General features: G+C 32.4%; 1 protein-coding gene across 1 annotated transcript in view; it reads right to left on the bottom strand.

The window, feature by feature from the left end:
* The window catches only part of CSN5 (COP9 signalosome subunit 5), a 55,156-nt gene that overhangs the window by 21,287 nt on the left and 15,089 nt on the right, over window positions 1-18,780 (bottom strand). The window contains exon 3 of the mRNA XM_067280682.1: window positions 12,125-12,253. Within this exon, the coding sequence (XP_067136783.1) occupies window positions 12,125-12,253 (129 nt within the window). The remainder of the gene's footprint in view (window positions 1-12,124; window positions 12,254-18,780) is intronic.

Below are 18,780 nucleotides of genomic sequence, written 5' to 3'. Positions count from 1 at the left end.
ACTAAAGTATATTCTTAGGGTACCCACTAAAGTATATTCTTAGGGTACAAATTCAGTCTACAAATACGTAGTAAAAACAAAATTTTAGTGCTTAGAGTTAAAACGATTGATTGCAAATAAAATAACTTATAAGTTATAACTTACATCTATCTACCAACAACAGCTGAATCATATTGGGCTATTTACGGCTATTACATAAATTATAAACCAATTTGGCACTAGAGGTATACATTAGGCGCCATCTCATATTAACTTTAATAATTATAATTTAATTAATTAATTTAAATAATTTAGACCTACTGGAAGAAAAAATCATAGTGACAGCGGGCCAATAGAGAGCAGGGTGCGCGATCCTTGCCATAATGCGGTTTGCGCACCAATTTTCGCACGTGTTAATCAAGCCGAATAGTTTGGCTGAATATTCGGCCATTTGGCCACGCTCCTGGCCGAATATACTATTCGTTACATCACTATTTTTCACATTTGTAATCATTTGAATTATAAGTGGTTTGCATTTCATATCATACAGTTGTTCATGATGCTTCAATGGATTTGGAATGTGTGTGCATTAGGAATACGTAATTGAATGTCTTCGAAAGAGATTCAAAAGTTTAAGAACCAGCTTGCAACGGTTTGAGAGAATGCCTGAAAAAGAGCCCAGGAGGGGCATCGAAAACGTTAGCACTTTAAAAACAAATTTTGCTCCAGTTAATTGGTTTCAAGTAAGATGATTTATATTTCAACCCGGTGTGTTAGAAGGTTAAATAGTCAGACTTAGTAATTCTCTGTACTCAAAGCAAGAACTACTTAAAATCAGGACACAAAAAAAAACCTTTAACACTATTTCTAGCAGTTTAATCACAAAGTACAAACATTTTTGGCCGTTTTGAATGGCCTTCAGGTACAATAAGGTCAGTTGGAACATCGGATAGCAGATATTTAAATGACGTCACCGTTTATAAAGGGTTCTTACTAGTGACGTCATTGCTAACAAAGTTTAAACAATATCGACAATGTTAATTTTCTTTTACCAAGATGTGCGAATGACTATTGATGATAAGATAATTGCTGAAAGTGAAAAATAAAAGACGGGATAAATTTACAAAATTCTCGAAACATTGCAACGTGTTCGATGAGGGTGGATTGGCCTATTTAATTTAAGGGGTTATCGAGGCATGATTGCCATGCGGTGGAGAGAGAGTCTGCATCTCTACTGTTAATACAGTTTTCTTTGAGGGATTTCGAAAAGATTTCTATTGTTTCAATTGTTCAAAGCTTGTTAAAATCATGCATAGGCATAATAATCTTAGCCTCTCTTCCATTTGGCCGTTATATTCGGTTCACTTGCAAATTGGGCTAGGGTGGAATTAAATTTTTTGTTGTATGCTGTATTTATGTTCAGCTATCCTTTTTGTAAGTGATCTGTTGGTTGAGCCTATGTATGTTAATTTTTTGTTTGGCTTAAATCTATTGTCCTCAAGAGAAACCGAGTAAATCCCCGGTCTTCTGGCTTTGCTGCATTTATCCTTGGTATTAGCCAGAAGTTTATATATTGTAGGGTTGCATTTGTATGTAAGATCAACTTTGACCTTCTTGGTTATGATTTTAAACACTTGGCTCATTCTAGGGTCAAAATCAACTACAATTCCACTTACATTGTTGTTTAAGAGGTCTGGAATTAATCGCTTCTTTTTTTTAAAGAAACTATGAATTTTTTGAGCTAGCCTATCTATAAGTTTACCTTTGTAACCATGGGCTATGGTGATGTGTTTGATGTGTTGGATTTCATGAAGTGTGTCATTAATGCTAGAGCAATGGGTAAAGGCTCTACAGATTAGAGCCCTATAAGCAGATATTTTATAAGTAAATGGTCATTCGAGGTTGAGGGGATGAAAAAAGATTGAAGATTAGGCTTATGGTATACCTTAGTGGCTATACAACCCTGATTCAGGTAGATATACAGGTCAAGGAAATGGGCCATCTTATCATCCTGTTGGTCTAACTTTAACTTAAGCTCAAATGGGTTGTTATTGACAGTCTGCAGGACTATCAATATCTGGTTTGGATTTCCAAATAATAATAATATCATTGACATAACGCATGTAAAGTATGATTTCTGTGTTGAAGGATTCTAAGACTTGGCTATCTAATTTTCTAACAACTAATTCACAAAGGTTTCCAGATAGGGTGCTACCCATTGGAACTCCTCCTTTTTGAAGGTAGATTTGCTGGTTGAAGGTGAAAAAGGAGGTGTAGCATATAAGGTGGGCTAGTTCTAAAATCTGTTTGTGGTATTTAGGCCTGGGTGGAACAGCTTGGAAAAGGAAATCTCTAAGGGCACAGAAGCACGGTTCCAGTTTAATAGAAAGATACACACCTTCAAAATCTAGAACTGTAAAAAATTCTTGATCTGTTAAAGCAATATTTTGTAATTTAGCAACAAGTTCAAGAGTGTTCGAAATGGTGTAGCTATATTCCTTCAAATGATTTCTGAGGAGCTCATGTAAACCCTACTCAATGGGTAGCGTTGGGGATCTTGATTTGTCCACAATCCATTGTATTTGTTTGCCTGGTTTATGGGTTTTAGCATGGCCAAAAAGCCTTGGTAACCTCTTAAACAACAATGTAAACGAATTGTAGTTGATTTTGACCCTAGAATGAGCCAAGTGTTTAAAATCATAACCAAGAAGGTCAAAGCTGATCTTACATACAAATGCAACCCTACAATATATAAACTTCTGGCTAATACCAAGGATAAATGCAGCAAAGCCAGAAGACCGGGGATTTACTCTGTTTCTCTTGAAGACAATAGATTAAACAAATATCATACCAATAAAATAAAATACAAATAAAATACCATATATTAAAAAGTTTTATGAAAAATATAAAAATAACTTTAATAATTGTTCTGTCAACTTAGTGGGTGAACAGAAAAATAGATTAAGCAAAAGTATTTATGTGGTGAACAGAGGAATAGTAGGACATTCACATGACCCTTTGAAAATAGCAGGAGTCGTCTACAAACTAATATGTACATGTCCAGAAAGTAAGATCTATGTTGGCGAAACCGGAAGACAGCTTGAACAACGTGTTAAAGAACATGAGGCGGCAATTCGTCTAAAACGAAGTGAATCTCCATGGTATCAACATTGTAAAAATAATAATTGTATCATAAATAGAAATAATATCAAAATATTGTATAAAATTGAAAATATTGTAACAAGACGCATCGCGGAACATTACTGTATCAAAAATTATGCAAATGTCATCAATCTGAATACCGGGTTATCTGTAGATGCATGCTGGGAAAATTTGATAGAATATAAATGTAACACTGTTGTAAAGGTGTAATATCCACTGAAGAGGCAAAAGAATTTGTGAAATGCATTTGGATAACTTGAATAATAACGTATGGATAATGAATAATAAAGTAAGGAATATTTATTAATTTTCACGGTGTCCATCTCAGTTCTTAGCTCTTTCGAAATCGGATAAAAAAGAGTTAATTTTTGAAACTCGTTTATTTTTAAGAAATTTTACAATTTTTTAGAGATTATTGTTTTTTAAATAACAATAGATTAAGCCAAACAAAAAATTAACATACATAGGCTCAACCAACAGATCGCTCACAAAAAAGATAGTTGAACATAAATACGGCATACAACAAAAAGTTTAATTCCACCCTAGCCCAATTTGCAAGTAAATTAAATATAACGGCCAAATGGAAGAGGCTAATATTATTATGCCTATGCATGATTTTAACAAGCTTTGAACAATTGAAACAATAAAAATCTTTTCGAAATCCCTCAAAGAAAACTGTATTAACAGCAGAGATGCAGACTCGCTTTCCACCGCATGCAATCATTCCTCGATAACCCCTTAAATTAAATAGGCCAATCCACCCTCATTGAGCACATTGCAATCTTTCGAGAATTTTCTAAATTTATCCTGTCTTTTATTTTTCACTTTCAGCAATTATCTTATCATCAATAGTCATTCGCACATCTTGGTAAAAGAAAATTAACATTGTCGATATTGTTTAAACTTTGTTAGCAATGACGTCACTAGTAAGAACCCTTTATAAACGGTGACGTCATTTAAATATCTGCTATCCGACGTTCCAACCAACCTTATTGTACCTGAAGAAGGCCATTCAAAATGGTCGAAACATTTGTTTCTAGCAGTTTAATCACAAAGTACGAAGTGTTAAAGGTTTTTTTGTGTCCTGGTCAGACTTAATGACGATAATTAACAAAACTCACTCAGCAAATAATTAATAGACCACCCAACTATACCTTAAGTTGCTGAGACAATTTATTTAAATGTAAATAACATTTTTAGCCTATTTGATAGACCGTCCTCAGGTTAAATGAGAAAATAACATCTGAAAATGGCCTATCAAATAGGCCAAAAACTCTTACTAATGATTTCACTCATTATTTGTATTTACAATTTTTAAAAAAACCTAGCCCTACCCTCAAAATTAAGCTTTTTTTTTTTTTTTTTACCATTTTATAATAATTAAAAATATAAGTTTTACTTTCCTGGCTGTATACATAACAAGGAAAGGTATTGAAATCATGTCAAATTTGACCCTCAAAAATTTTTGCAAATCTTCACATTTTTAGACCTGAATCCGAAAAAGTATATATATATATGTTACAGTCAAAACCTGTTTTGTCTAGTTAAAACTAGTTTTAACTCAAATTCATTTTTGACTAGCAGTAAATTCTAGTTTTAACTAGAGAAAACAGGTTTTAATAAAGACATCCAGTATGAACTAGTTTCAACTAGTTAAAACGCATCCTAACTAAAAACTGGTTTTGACTGCAACATATAGAATGATTTGGGGTAAGATGGTAAGTGGGGGAAGATGCCTACTTTTGATATTTTCAAACGGTGATGTCAGATATTGTCATGTGTTTGTATGATGAATCGTTGGGCCAATATTGAGTGTGGAAAGCTGTAGTTGGCTACCGTTACCTCATTTTCTACATCCGAGAAGAATGAAAGCAAGATACGAATGAAGTTTTTGTTGTGAAATGTTTCTAGAATCATTTTAAAACTAAAAGTTAAAATAGAATTTATTAAAAATTGCAAAAAACAATTAATGTGTGATGTAGTTAAGGTTCTAAAGTTTCCATAGTGAGCTACCGCCGATCCCGATCAGACACACTAGAACACGTGACTTTGCCATGCATCTTACCCCGACAAATGGGAAAGGTGCCACATTTTTCTTGGGATAACATGCCTATTTTTTGTTAATTGAATTCCAATATGCCTATTTTAAATAAATTTTTGTTTTCTCGTTTTATTGCAGGATATGCATAGAAATTATAGGTTAATGTTACCTTAGGATCCAAAGTGGCGGCCGAGGAAATTTTTCCCTACTTCGAAGACTGCGACGGGGAAAAAATTTTTCCCTAGAGTTGAGACGTCGACAACGTGGGGATTTTTTCCCCGTTCGGTTTCTACCCTGCGTTCGACGTTGCCGAGTATCCTGTAACCTCGAAACTGAGACAGTAGTGTGTAAATTTGCGACGGTAGAGGGAGCCTTTTCATGACGTCGTGCGAGAGTAAAATCAGCGGGAAATTTGTACGGGTGTTACAAACGAATATGCAAATGCATCATCTGCGATGTGATTTCTGTTCATTTCTGGGCAATTTTATGCAAATCGACTAGTTTCCTGTTGGAATCGTTTACTGCTGTGTTGCGACGAATTGCGTATTGGATTAATTGCTGTTTTTTTTTTTTCGTAACGATATTTCATTTGCACACAAATTGCTATCGGTGAATATTTATTATTATTAATTCCTCCAGTATTAGTAAGTATTGTTATTTCTTTTATTACAATTTAATCCTAAAAGTTAGAGAACCAAGTAATCAGAAATTAAGGAAAGACCGTGTTTTTTTTCCTCTCCTTACCTCCCCGTGTTTAGTTTATTGCCAATTGTTCGATAATGACTAGTTTTGCCGATTTGAGTTGCAACGATGAATTTTGGTCGAGATGCACTTCCCGTGATTTCTACAAGTTAATGGAAGACGACTTTTCGGAGCTAGGTTTGCCTTCCCGTATCGATAACGCATCGAAATTTGCTGTGAAATTAAGCATACAGCCGACCGAGTCCGTTTTCATTCATTGCGATGAAGATAAGAAATGCTTCATATGTCAGGTGAACGACAGATCAGAAAACACTGTGAATTGGATCGTTTGTAAATACGTGAATTCCGGCAGTACGATAATAACGGACGAATGGAAAGGATATATGCACATTGACGACATACATAGAAGGAGTAGCGATCGAACATAGAACAGTCAACCATTCGAAAAATTTCGTCGACCCCCAAAGAGGAGATCATACTCAGAATATCGAACAATCGAAAAGTGAGTAAAAAACTCCTCTTTTTGTTGTTTTTTATTGTTCATTTTGGTTAAAAAATCCGCGGAGACTGCAGAGAAATTCAAGATGGCGGCCGCAACCGCGGCCATCTTGAATGCAAAGGAAAATTTTTTCCCCGTCGCAGTCTCCGAAGTAGGGAAAAATTTCTCCGGCCGCCATTTTGGATCCTAGGGTAACATTAACCAAATTATATAAGGACTTCTCAAAAAGGTTTTAGGACTGAAAAGAGCTTTCAGCTAGCTATAGAGCACGTCAGAACGGGCGGAAACTTAACAATACTTATACTACAAAGTACTTTGTACTACATATGCAATAAATTAAATTTGGTTAAGATATTCAAAAATTAATTTTATGCAATTATATTTGTTATCTCACCCTAATGGCATTTGGCATCTCACCAGGATACTTGAGGTGAGATGCCTAAAATGCCAGACAGTAAAAAAGTCGTCATTGCAAACACAATATACAATTATTTTTCATATACTCCAAAGTTTTATCTGAAAAACATGCTCAAGAATATGATATTTTCGTTAGAGGCCTCCAAAACCCAAATTATCGCTATAATCTCCTTCATAAGCAAAATGTTAGGCATCTTCCCCCGAATCACTACACACAACTTTATTTATTTCCCCCAAACATATTTATGTAGCTAAAATTAGTTTTAACTAATGTTAAAAGTTATAACTAGTTTTATCTAAATTCAAAACATGTACAGCAGTAAATTAACTAGAATTTACTGCTAGTCAAAAATGAATTTGAGTTAAAACTAGTTTTAACTAGACAAAATGGGTTTTAACAAAGATGTCCAGTATAAACTAGTTTCAACTAGTTAAAACGCGTTCTAAGTAAAAACGGGTTTTGACTGTAACATGTATATAAAAAAGGCAAAAGAATTCGCGCGCGTGTGTGTGTGTGTGTGTGTGTGTGTGTGTGTGTGTGTGTGTGTGTGTGTGTGTTGATGTCTATTTTGTTTAATATATCAGAATAGGCTAAAGATTAAGAAATGAAATTTGGCATGATGGCTTGCATATGAGTGGCATTGATACTAATAAATTTTGATGGTAAAAGATCAAGAGGGTGGACAGATAGAGAAGGATCATGTATCTATAAAAATACTAATAGATCTATAGAGTAAAATAAAAGAAAATGTTTCATTTAATATCATGTTTTCAAAGCACTGGCTAAAAAAGATAAAAATTATAACAAAATGGCACAGTTGGCATTGCAGTTATTTCATTTTAAAATATTAATTATATTTTAATTGGAAAATATCTTATTTCAAGTGTTGTTTCTTAATTTTATTTGATGCTCATTATTTAGTGCTGTTAACTACAGTTATAGTATTTAAAAGCTATTTTTCATTTACATATCCTGTTGCTCTTGGTAATTTGTAACTATTTTTCAGAATTTCAATAAAAAAACAATCTTTTTCAGGAAGAGCCAGAATTGGGGATCAACATTCTAGTTTGTGAAACCCATGATAATCACTGAAAAAGATAAAGTCTTTCATTTTGGAAATGCAAAATTTTGCATTTTCAAATTTTTTCCATATAAAAAGTCAACTTGTTTTATATCATTTTTCTTTCATTTGTTCCAAGAGAACATCCCTTACTTATACGATTATGTAAAATTGGGTTGGTGAAGACTGCTCACTCATCTAGGATGGCTCTTAAATTGTTTATCTATGTTTATTGGAGACTAAAGATTGGAAGATCTCCATCTCTACCAGTCTTGACACCAGCCAGGAAAATTCTAAATTCATGCCCTAACTTGTGGGTTCTACTATCTTTAAACTGAATCCAAGTGGCTGATTTGGAAAATAATGTTGCATACAAAGGATTGTATTATTATTCGAGTGGTGGAGGGGTCATGTTGGTTTGCGATTATGGAAGGAGGACAAATCCCTTTTATAAACAGACTAAATATTTATTGATATATATTTAAGCATATAAGATTATATATATATATATATATATATATATATATATATAGCATGGTGGATATCTATATATATAACCCATTGAACGCGTGTCCATCCGTCCGTGTAACATTATGCCATAAACAGGCACTAGAGGCTCCCCTATCATGTGTCATATTTCAAACATTTAAATTATTATTTAAATTAACAATATAAATTATTATTATTCATTTGGCCAATAACAATATAAATAATTCAGTATATTTGTAATAGGAATTTATTATTGTCAAGAAATGCCTGTAATATGCACTAGGGGGCAAATAACAAATGTATTGATCTGTTAAGATTAGTTTTTAATTAAGATGAAGATTTGCATATATTTATACTCAATTTTTTAAGTATATTAATTCTATTTATTTGAACTATTTTGAATAAAGAATATCTTCATTTTCTAATATAGAAATACTGTTTGCTGTTTGTATATTGATTTTTTAAGTTTAGTTTTTAAGATAAAATATGTAAATGTATAAAATTCTTTAAGTGCATCAAATTTTTAAAAATTAAGCATAAAACTTTCATATATTAGGTGCATCAAATGTGCCTCATAGGAATTTGTAATGTGAGATCAGCCAGGACGTAGGGATACAAAATTATCAATCACTACGCCACTTACAGGACCCCGTTTGTAAAAACGGTTTCTCGCTTTGTCATTCCCAATTTAAGAGATGGTTACCTTTCGGCTCCGAGTGGTTGGAGGGCATGATAATAAAAGGGTCGGAGAGAATTTGATCACAAAATCAACTCTCCCCTTTTTGTCAGGATTCCTGGACACCAGGTTATCACATTTATTATACGTGAATAACCACACGTAATAATCGACCCGCGTGAGCGATATCGAAATAAATCTAAGTCCAATATTTAATTAAACAAAGATTATATTTATTTACACCAAATCTAAGATAATTACAGACTATACATAATAAAATCAAACAACTAAATTCCAATAAACATGATATCAAATCATATGGAAATAAACTAGGAATATGGATCTAAAAATAACCTATTTCGCACTCTACCTAAACTGATGCGCGGAGAGAAAGTTTACAGAGATCTAAATGAATAATACCTCATCAGCTTCTTATAGCTGGTTGTATTCGTAGGACTGGTATCTTCGCGTTCACAAATAAACATACTGATAATGTTCAATAACTATAACTTGCATGGCTTTCCTATTACACCTAATCACTGTATGGCGCAGGACTCTGCCTAAGTCGATGAGTATGTCTTGGATCCTTACATGGATGGTGCCTAAAATGTATGGCTTAACTCCTTCTTGGGTCTGCGCCTAATTCGATGAGTATGGCTTACATCCTCCTTGGGACTGCGCCTAATTCGATGAGTATGGCTTACATCCTCCCTGGGACTGCGCATTTAGGGGCTAGAACGGCTCCCTTTTATAGAGGACCTTGCAGCCAGCCAAGACTTGTTTTATAAATCATCTCCACTTCTGTCAAAAGAGGAAGTTGATTTCCATTGAAGTGAAGCCTGGCATAATACTTTCATTTTACAAATTTAAAATTTTCTCTATTTATATAATATTTTATATTCTATCTATAGATTCACCAAGATCTATGATAAATGCTGATCAATTTGGTATAATCCAATTTCTCTAACATAGTATATTTATCCTTAACAAACATACTGTGAATATATTTACAAAGTTCTCCTATTACATCATCAAGGAAGTTCGTGTCGGAAACTTCCTTTGTAGATAATATTTGTTAGACTTTAACAAATTCTTATTTCTTTTGAAAATATTAAATAAAATTATCAATTTATTAATTATTTAAGGTCCGCGATCTCACAGTAATGCTGCTAGAATGCCCACTAGGGGGTGTTCCAGGCTACTAGTATATAATAACAGAGTATACTAAACAAAGATATAACGCAAGTATATCGAGGGCAACTATTGGCCAATATCTTGTCGACTGCCGACTGAAAGAGCGTACATTAAATTCATGTTACCCTCATTCATGTCAAAGGAAACGAGAACCCTTTCTTCTACAGGTCGATTTTATGTCTTAGACTATTGTCCTATTGTCAGATAGCGGAAACTTTTCATGGCCTAACTCTGGATAAAGGATGACCAAAGCAGCCTCAAATCTAGAGTGGTTCCCCTTATATAGAAAATATGCCGGCCAATCGAGTTTGTTCCCGATGCAGTCATATTATAAGTAAATTTCCATTCAACAAGAACTAAACATCCACTGAATCAGAGGAAGTCGAGGCGAGATGCACAAATACCAAATGTTTTTAAGTATTAACTAAAATATTACTTTAAATTTATATTAAAATATTCATTTCTTTTTAAATTAAAACATTCCCTAAACTCTAGGTTCTCACAATTAGATAATGTTAATGAATAAAAACAGTAACCTAGAAATTGAAAAACCATTGACTGACAGTTAACATTCATTACTTGCTAAAATCCTTCTGAAAAAATTTTTTATAACAATTCTTTTCTCAAATTATTACTTTTGTAAAGTATGTACTTTAAGAAAGAAACTGAATATCTAAGAGTAAAATCAAGTTTTTAAGTGAGTGAGAAAATGATATTTACTAATAATCTCAACTCAAAATACTGTAAAATTTTACATTAATTTGAAAAATATGAAAATTTAGGAACAGATTATGGGAATACTATAGATTACCACCTAAGGAATTTCGGGAATTTGAGTATATATCTGAACTGAGGGGACCGAGACGAGTGCAACGATAACTTTATTTTTCATCTCCGGTCCAAAAATAGGGTATCATACTTTTTTAATGCTTTCATGCAGACAGCACCGTAGTTGCTAGTGCTGTCATCTCGCGGTAAAGTCTGCAAACAAATTAAAAATAAGGACTCTGAAAGGTAAGAAATTTCACGAACAGTCAAATGCCACTTCTTTTTTTATTTTGTTCAAAAACTACTGTGAATCAATAACTAGTGACGTTAAACAATCGATGGCCTGCCGGCAGTTCCCCTCCTGGGGGGAGTCTGTCAGGAGCACAAACAGTCGAATGCCAGTTCCTTTTTTTCTTTTTGTTCAAACATCGCGACTCCCGATTGCAATAGCACAGCCAGTTTGTAGTACTAGCCGACCGCAAGCGATAGCGAGACTGAGGAGCCGTAGCCCCCAAAGTCGACGAGCGCGAGGGTGTGCAAAAAAAGGAATTAACTCGAACTGTACACGATCAGTGGGCTCGTGGATCATCATCTGCCTGTGTTGAAAGTATACATGGCCGACTTGCCAGACTGCCTGTTAAACACACGATAGGCTTAGCGGAGAGAGCAACGCGACTCCCGATCATCGCGCGATCACCGGAAAAAGTATGATAACTTTCTTACTTTTTGTCTCCGGCCCAAAAGTAGGGTACTGTTGAATTCATATCAGCCCTCCGAGTTCAAATATATACTCAAAGTCCTGAAATTCCATAGGTGGTAATCTATAGTACACCCCAGATTATACTTGAAAGGTATAGAAAATAATAATAATATGGCAAGAACTTCAGGAAGATTGAGAAATATGACAGAAGAAAAAACAAACTAAAAAGAAACAAAGGAATATAATAAATGATTCTTAAGTCTTCTTATTGATTCATATGAATGTCAAGGTCAGGCCAAAAATGAAAGTAATGAGAATTTACAACCTTAAGGTTCATATGTGGTTTTGTATTTATACTGTGCAGTTCTTACTGATTTTGATGTTTCATTAGAAACACAATATTACAAATATTAAAATAATAATTTAAAACACTCACTACTATAGCCACAAATGGTTCTTGAAATTGTTGATTTAACATTTGTGTACTGACATCAATACCAGATAACCAGCACCCATATCCTGGATGACTATGATACCAGCCAATGACATTTTCTAGACGTCCAGCCTAAAGAAAAAATATTAATTTTAAATTTTAGCTATTTCTTAATAATACTTGATTTGTTGCAGCTAAAATACGACAAGACCAGTTTATAAATTTATAATATATATCATTATCTGTATATATATAATATATAGTAACTAACATTAACAGTAATTCTTCAAACTATATACCATTAGCAATCCAGCATCTGAAAATAAAATATTCTCCATTAGAATCACATGTACAGTACATTCACTTTACTGTTGTTATCATGATTTTTCTTATTAATCTTATCATCATCTTATGTAATCTCAATTTCATATTTTAAGCTGCAACAATTGGAAGTACAATCAAACCTCAATAATCTACCCCCAATAATGTTCCACCAAAAAAATATCATGAAACATAAAAATATTCAATAAAATAGAATAAACAATAAATGTCTCCATAAATTGTCTTTTCTACACACCTCAGGAACACAACAGTCTTTACAACAGAGTTGATCTTGTAATGGAACAGATTGTTGCAATGGTAAAAAAAATAAGAAATCACCACTAATATGCCATCTGTAATGGGCAAGATAAAAAGTCCATTTAACATTACTTTTGTCTTCAAATATATACCATAAACAGATTTCTGGATTCAACATTAAAATGGTAAAAAGTTTACGTGCTTTTGATGTAAACCTATGTACAGTACCTGTACATCTACAGGTCGGGTAGAAAGTACTTAGGTATTCAGAAATTACTACAATTTTTGTAATAATAATGCAATCATAATAAATCATCATAATAGATTAATATGAAAATTGGTAGCATTCTTTTTGGAAGACCCTGTATATATTATTAGCTGGATGTTCATCTGGCTGACAAAATGATTTGGGAAAAGGCTTTGCTATACTTTTGACATTGTTTGAATGGAAGACATGCATTTCTGGGAGAAACCAGTTTTGATAACTAAGTGAATTGAAAGAGTAGCCAAGTGGAACAAAAAATATTATAAAATCTATTATTTAAAAATACAACCCCTCTTTCTATCCAGACAGATGTATATGTATATACTGTTTTCTTCTTCAGAACTCTGTGCGTGTTCCTTCCTCGGTCTTCCACACCCTCTTTTTTGCATATCAGTTTGACTTGTGTTAACTGGCAAATGCTGAATCGGGCCAGAATTAGTTTTGACTCCAGCCATTATTAACAGCAATAATATTAGTTTTAATGATAACATAATTAATATTATACCTTTAAAAACTTTTAAAATTACTGTATAATCAACGTTTTAAATATATGTATATACTGTATATGTCTGTGTATCTGAAGAAAAAGAGGGGTTGTATTTTAATTATATATGTGTGCAATGTATGTCCACAAACTTGGAATCAATTATCATTATACAATATGAAGGTTTACCTTACATAGTAAAATTGGACCACTTTGAAATTGTGAAACTCATGTTTCACAGTGGATCACTTTGAAATTGTCTATGTAAGGCAAACACTTTTGTGAACACATGCAGTTTGTGTAAGATGCACTTTTGTGAACATATGCATCTTACATAGACACACAAAATGTCTCTCTGTATAAGATTTGTTCCTGAAATGCAACCAAGACAATTCATTTTTGTAATTATCTGGCAACAAAAATTAATCTTTTATAATAATTCCTTAAAATATTGTAGAGAGAAAATGTAATATGAAAAAAAGGTAAGCAATTATGGAAGAGATCTTGAAAATGTAAAATCTTATAACAGGGTATCTATTTAACACTGAGAGAAATTTTCCTGAGAATAACAGGTTTTTCTAAGCTTAAAATAGCCTATTTTTTCAAATATTTTTATTACTGTATTTACTCGAATATACGACGAGGTTTATATTCCTTTATCACAGCTTCAAAATTCTCAGGTTGTCCTGTATGTGCGTTTTTGCAAATAATTTTTGTGAACCGTTTATTAGCATTTTTTACCAGATGCTTAACCTCTTGTATTTAAAAACACACGTATTTTATCCGGGTCATTTGAGTTGTTCTTGTATACAGTATTGCCAGGAGTAAAGACAAATAGCAATAGGAAAAGTAAAGCTTTTGAATTAAATTCCAGATTGAAATTCCAAAATCACATGGTAGCACGATATAAATTTTAATCCATTCCCACATGGAAACAGATGATTATTTGGAAATCAGAATTCAGAGAAACTTGTAAGTGTAATCAACAGAGAGTGGATTCGACTGTTAAGAATTGGCAAAAAAGGTTCCCAATTGTCCACCTTTACATGAACAAATTATATTGTCGATTTTACAAGATTTTTCCTTAAAGTTTAAAATGCCAGTAATTTTTGCGGGACAATGTGTGCATTTGTTTACTTGTGATTAAATGAAGTAAAATTAGAATTGTATTAATAAATCTAATTTTCTTTATTTTGATCTTTAAAGTCACACCTCATCCTATATGCGAGGTCGTCTTATATGCGAGTAAATACAGTACAGTGGGTGATCAGTTAACAAACATAATCCGTTCCAAGACTTTGTTCACTATCCGAATTATTTGTTAACCGATTATCAATTTACTGTAGGTTTTAATGGGAATTTAATTAATTTGTTCTGGAGACCCCCAAAAATAAAAATATATACCTTCTAACTCCATTTATTTATATGTATAATAATAATAGAAATACATATATACACAGTCTTGCATTTTTATTAGTCATGTTTTTTTCCATTTGAGGGGGTTAAAGAATCTGTCTAATATTGATTGCTTTTCTCTCTTCTTCAGGATTTTTCAGAAGTAATTAATAGCATTGTAGGCTAATTGTAGAAATTCCCAAGCCTCAACCTGGTTTGGATGCCATTCTAAGACCGTTGTTCTGACATCCTCCTACTTTTTCAAAAGATGTTTAATAGCAGATATCGGCATTAATCCTCTTTTTCAGAAGAAAACAAAAAAAAAACATATCTCACCAAGTTTCTTGGTGTTCTTCATTCAAGAGTTCTTGGTGTTTTGTCGTCAGATCCGTTTCAGGTTCCATTATGAGCTCTTCAATGTTCTTTATTTCTCAGATGTGATTTTTGTTATTCCTTTAGCTGCTTGAGTGTTCTTGATTATACTGTATCTTTCTTAAATAAGATTGAACTGTGGCCTACTGTAGACCTGTTCAAGCCATACTGCCAAGCAACATTAGGCATCTTCTGCCCACTCTCTACCTTTGCTATTATACTCTCACCTTTCAAAAAGGAAAAACCCACGCAAAACTTAATGAGTGCCCGGCCAACAGTCTCATGAATACTATAAAAATATTGTTTCTGTTAGAAAAATAAAAGGCTGGAATTACAAGGGAGAGTTTCAAAGTTCGAAGGAATACTATCTGATCAATATATACTGGGTTGAGCATCAATATCGAAGTCTCCCACACTCCGAAAGGTTTTGAATTATTGCCCGAAGACAAGGGAAGACCAATTGATATTCATTATTTTATGTCGCTTCTTCTTGTGTTTGTTCTGTGAGATGTTTGTTGTCTGAACATAAAAATCTTTCACGAAATTGTTCATTATCCAATCACCCACTATAATTAACTATTACTTCAACTTTCAGTTGTAATCTATATTTTAATTATTAAGTATTGCAAGACTAATACATTTAAAATAGTTTTCAAATATAAAATATTTATAAAAGGTAAAAGTTAAAAAACCCTTTAAAACTTCTTAAAAAAAGCAACCACTAGAATATATCCTTCTCAGTCTTTATTGATTTTCGAGGAGTCATAATTAAAAACAATAGACTACAACTTTCTTTTAACAAGGAACAAGCTTTATTTAATATTACCTCCAAATGTTCAAAGACATGATGTTTGTGATACAAACGAGGCTTTGACTACAAATAAAATTCTGAAACATTTTGAAGTTTCCTCAACCCAGAAAAATTCCAGGTTTTCTAGATGAGTAGCTCCCTGAATAATGTAATATGTTTATAATAATGCAAAAAGAGAAGAGAGTCAAATTCCTAATGAAAGATAGATAGACAGGTCTTTGGCCGTGCCCTATCTATATATATAACCCATTGAACGCGTGCCTGTCCGTCCGCATAATGGTATGCCAAAAACGGGCACTAGAGGCGCTCCTATCGTGTGTCATATTTCAAACATTTAAATTAACAATATAAATTATTATTTAAATTAACACTCACTAGGGGCACCCTAGTGAATGTTACCAGCAAAGGTAAATAAACAAATTAAACTATTTTAAAGTATTTATAGAATGTTTAATAACACTAAATAATGATTTTTAATTATCATGAAATTTGTAAAGAACGCCCACTAGGGGGCGTCCCGGGGCTCCTAGTACCCTTAGAAATGAGTATGGCATTGCTAAGGAGTAATGAATTAGAACCTGTTTCCCAGTAATCCAACTATCTGAATAGTGCAGAAAAGCATTGTTTCAAAGTAGACAATCTGAAGACGGTCAGCATTGTGTAGAAAAAAATATATTTGAAATCTAGCATTGTCATGACAGTGCATATGTTTGGTCACTAAATATAAGTTACAGGGAGGGGGGTGCAAAAGTAGATATACAGTTGAGAATCTGAGAAATAATTATAATGAACACCAAACATTTGTATCTTTTTTAGTTTGTATTCCTTATTTGTGATTTAATTTGTACATAAAAATAAATGTTTTTTCTTCCTATTTTCTCCCTGTATTTTTTTTTCATAACAACAACAAGTGTACCTACTTTTGCACCCCCACGTATATTCAGGTCATTCAAGCTTGGTTGGGATGTGCTACTTCACTATCCAAATTCACCAAATCTTGTCATTCTGATTATAGTGAAACAGATAACCAAACCAAATTAGTTCCAGACACTTCAAAATAGCTTGAATGAAAAAATTTAACTTTAGAAGCCATCAAAAGACATCCGGGCATTCTTGTAGGAAAATCAGCTATTTTTTGTGCTTATCAAGAATTGATATTACAGAAAAGATGGTCTAAAGTTATACAAAATAATGACAGTTATATTGTATTCCAATACAATAAAATAACAACAAAAATTCACCCAACATAAAAATTGAAAAATTTTTACTTTTTTTTTCTTTTTAATCAAATAATAACAATAACTTTTACTTATGCAATACAAAACAAAATAAGAATTTATGATGTAGAGAGAGGAAGAGAAGGGAAAACACAATTATGGTCAACAGCAATCTCATTCATGAAAAATTAACCTAATCTTATATCTAAGATTTAAACTTAAAGCTTATATTAAATAGGGTCCCAAAATGAGGTGGGGGAATTAATTAGTATATTTGAAAATTAAAAATCTTTTTTACAAGTATGTTCTTTTGACAGCATCTTATTTAAATGCTTAACGAGTAGGGGTTACATTTAAAATATACCATTCAATTATTATTACACAAAAAAAATTAAACTTATAAAATTATCTTTTGATAAAAAGATAAATGTACTGCTTAATCCATGCATATTATAATAACTTATATATATATACAGTATCATCCTGCTCTAATATTGTTTATTTGCTTTCCTTTAGAGGGTTATCAACCAATGACTGCAGTGGATATTCTCTCACAAGCTTTACTATTAATGCAATTCCCATTCATTGTGCACATATCTTCTTGGCAAAAATAATTTTATAAGTTTAATTTTTTATTGTTAATAATAATTGTCTAATACGTAAAAAATGGAGCAAGAAACAGAGCAGGTGTCAACACTTCCATCTTTTTCATTTCTTTTATATTTTTTGACTCCAAAATGGAGGAGATCTTTCTTTTCTTTCCACAAAAATTTACAGCAAAATTCAAACAATTCCTAAAAATTGCATGCTAAATACTTTATCATCTGCATCCTTCCATTGACCACTTGAATCAGACATACACAAAGAACAATAAAACTAATTTTTTAGGAAATTTTTGAAATCAAGCACCAACCATTTAACACATTGTTTTGATTAATTGATCTAATATAGCAGGGGTGGCCAGACTTTTTAGAACTTGAGCCATATATTAAAAACAGATTTCATTGAAGAGCCACATATACATATATACATATTTTTCCACAGCTAAAGACAAATTTGTTCAGTTTTTATATAGTAAAATAAACAGTACTAACACAATTTTGAAAAAAATCACATTTATTAATTAACTTGCATGAAAATAAAAAAAAATCACATTGATACATAAAGCTTTAAAAGATTGCACCACTATTAAAAATAATAACAATAAATCGACTGACTAACGCAAAAAATAAAAAAAAAAATACAAAACGAAATCATTTAATATTTAGTCTTTACTAGTTGAAGGATGAATTTGTAAATTGGAAACTGAGTTTGGATAATTTGGTGTGTAATTTGTAACAGCACTTCTGAGCAATTCATTTAAATGGGAATTGGTAAGCTGCGAACGAAATTTCAATTTAATAAATTTCATATTAGAATATAAAGATTCAACTTCATACATTGACCCAAATAATGATAACAGTCGACATGCTGCATTTTTTAAATGACCATAATTATAATTATTTTTTCTATTAATGTTTTTACATATTATGTTAT

Source organism: Centruroides vittatus, unplaced genomic scaffold, assembly GCF_030686945.1.
Source record: "Centruroides vittatus isolate TY-2023 unplaced genomic scaffold, ASM3068694v2 contig_89, whole genome shotgun sequence".
In the NCBI taxonomy this organism is placed as follows: Eukaryota; Metazoa; Arthropoda; class Arachnida; order Scorpiones; family Buthidae; genus Centruroides; species Centruroides vittatus.
Note: the sequence above shows the minus strand (reverse complement) of the source record. Positions and strands in the feature narration are given on the sequence as shown.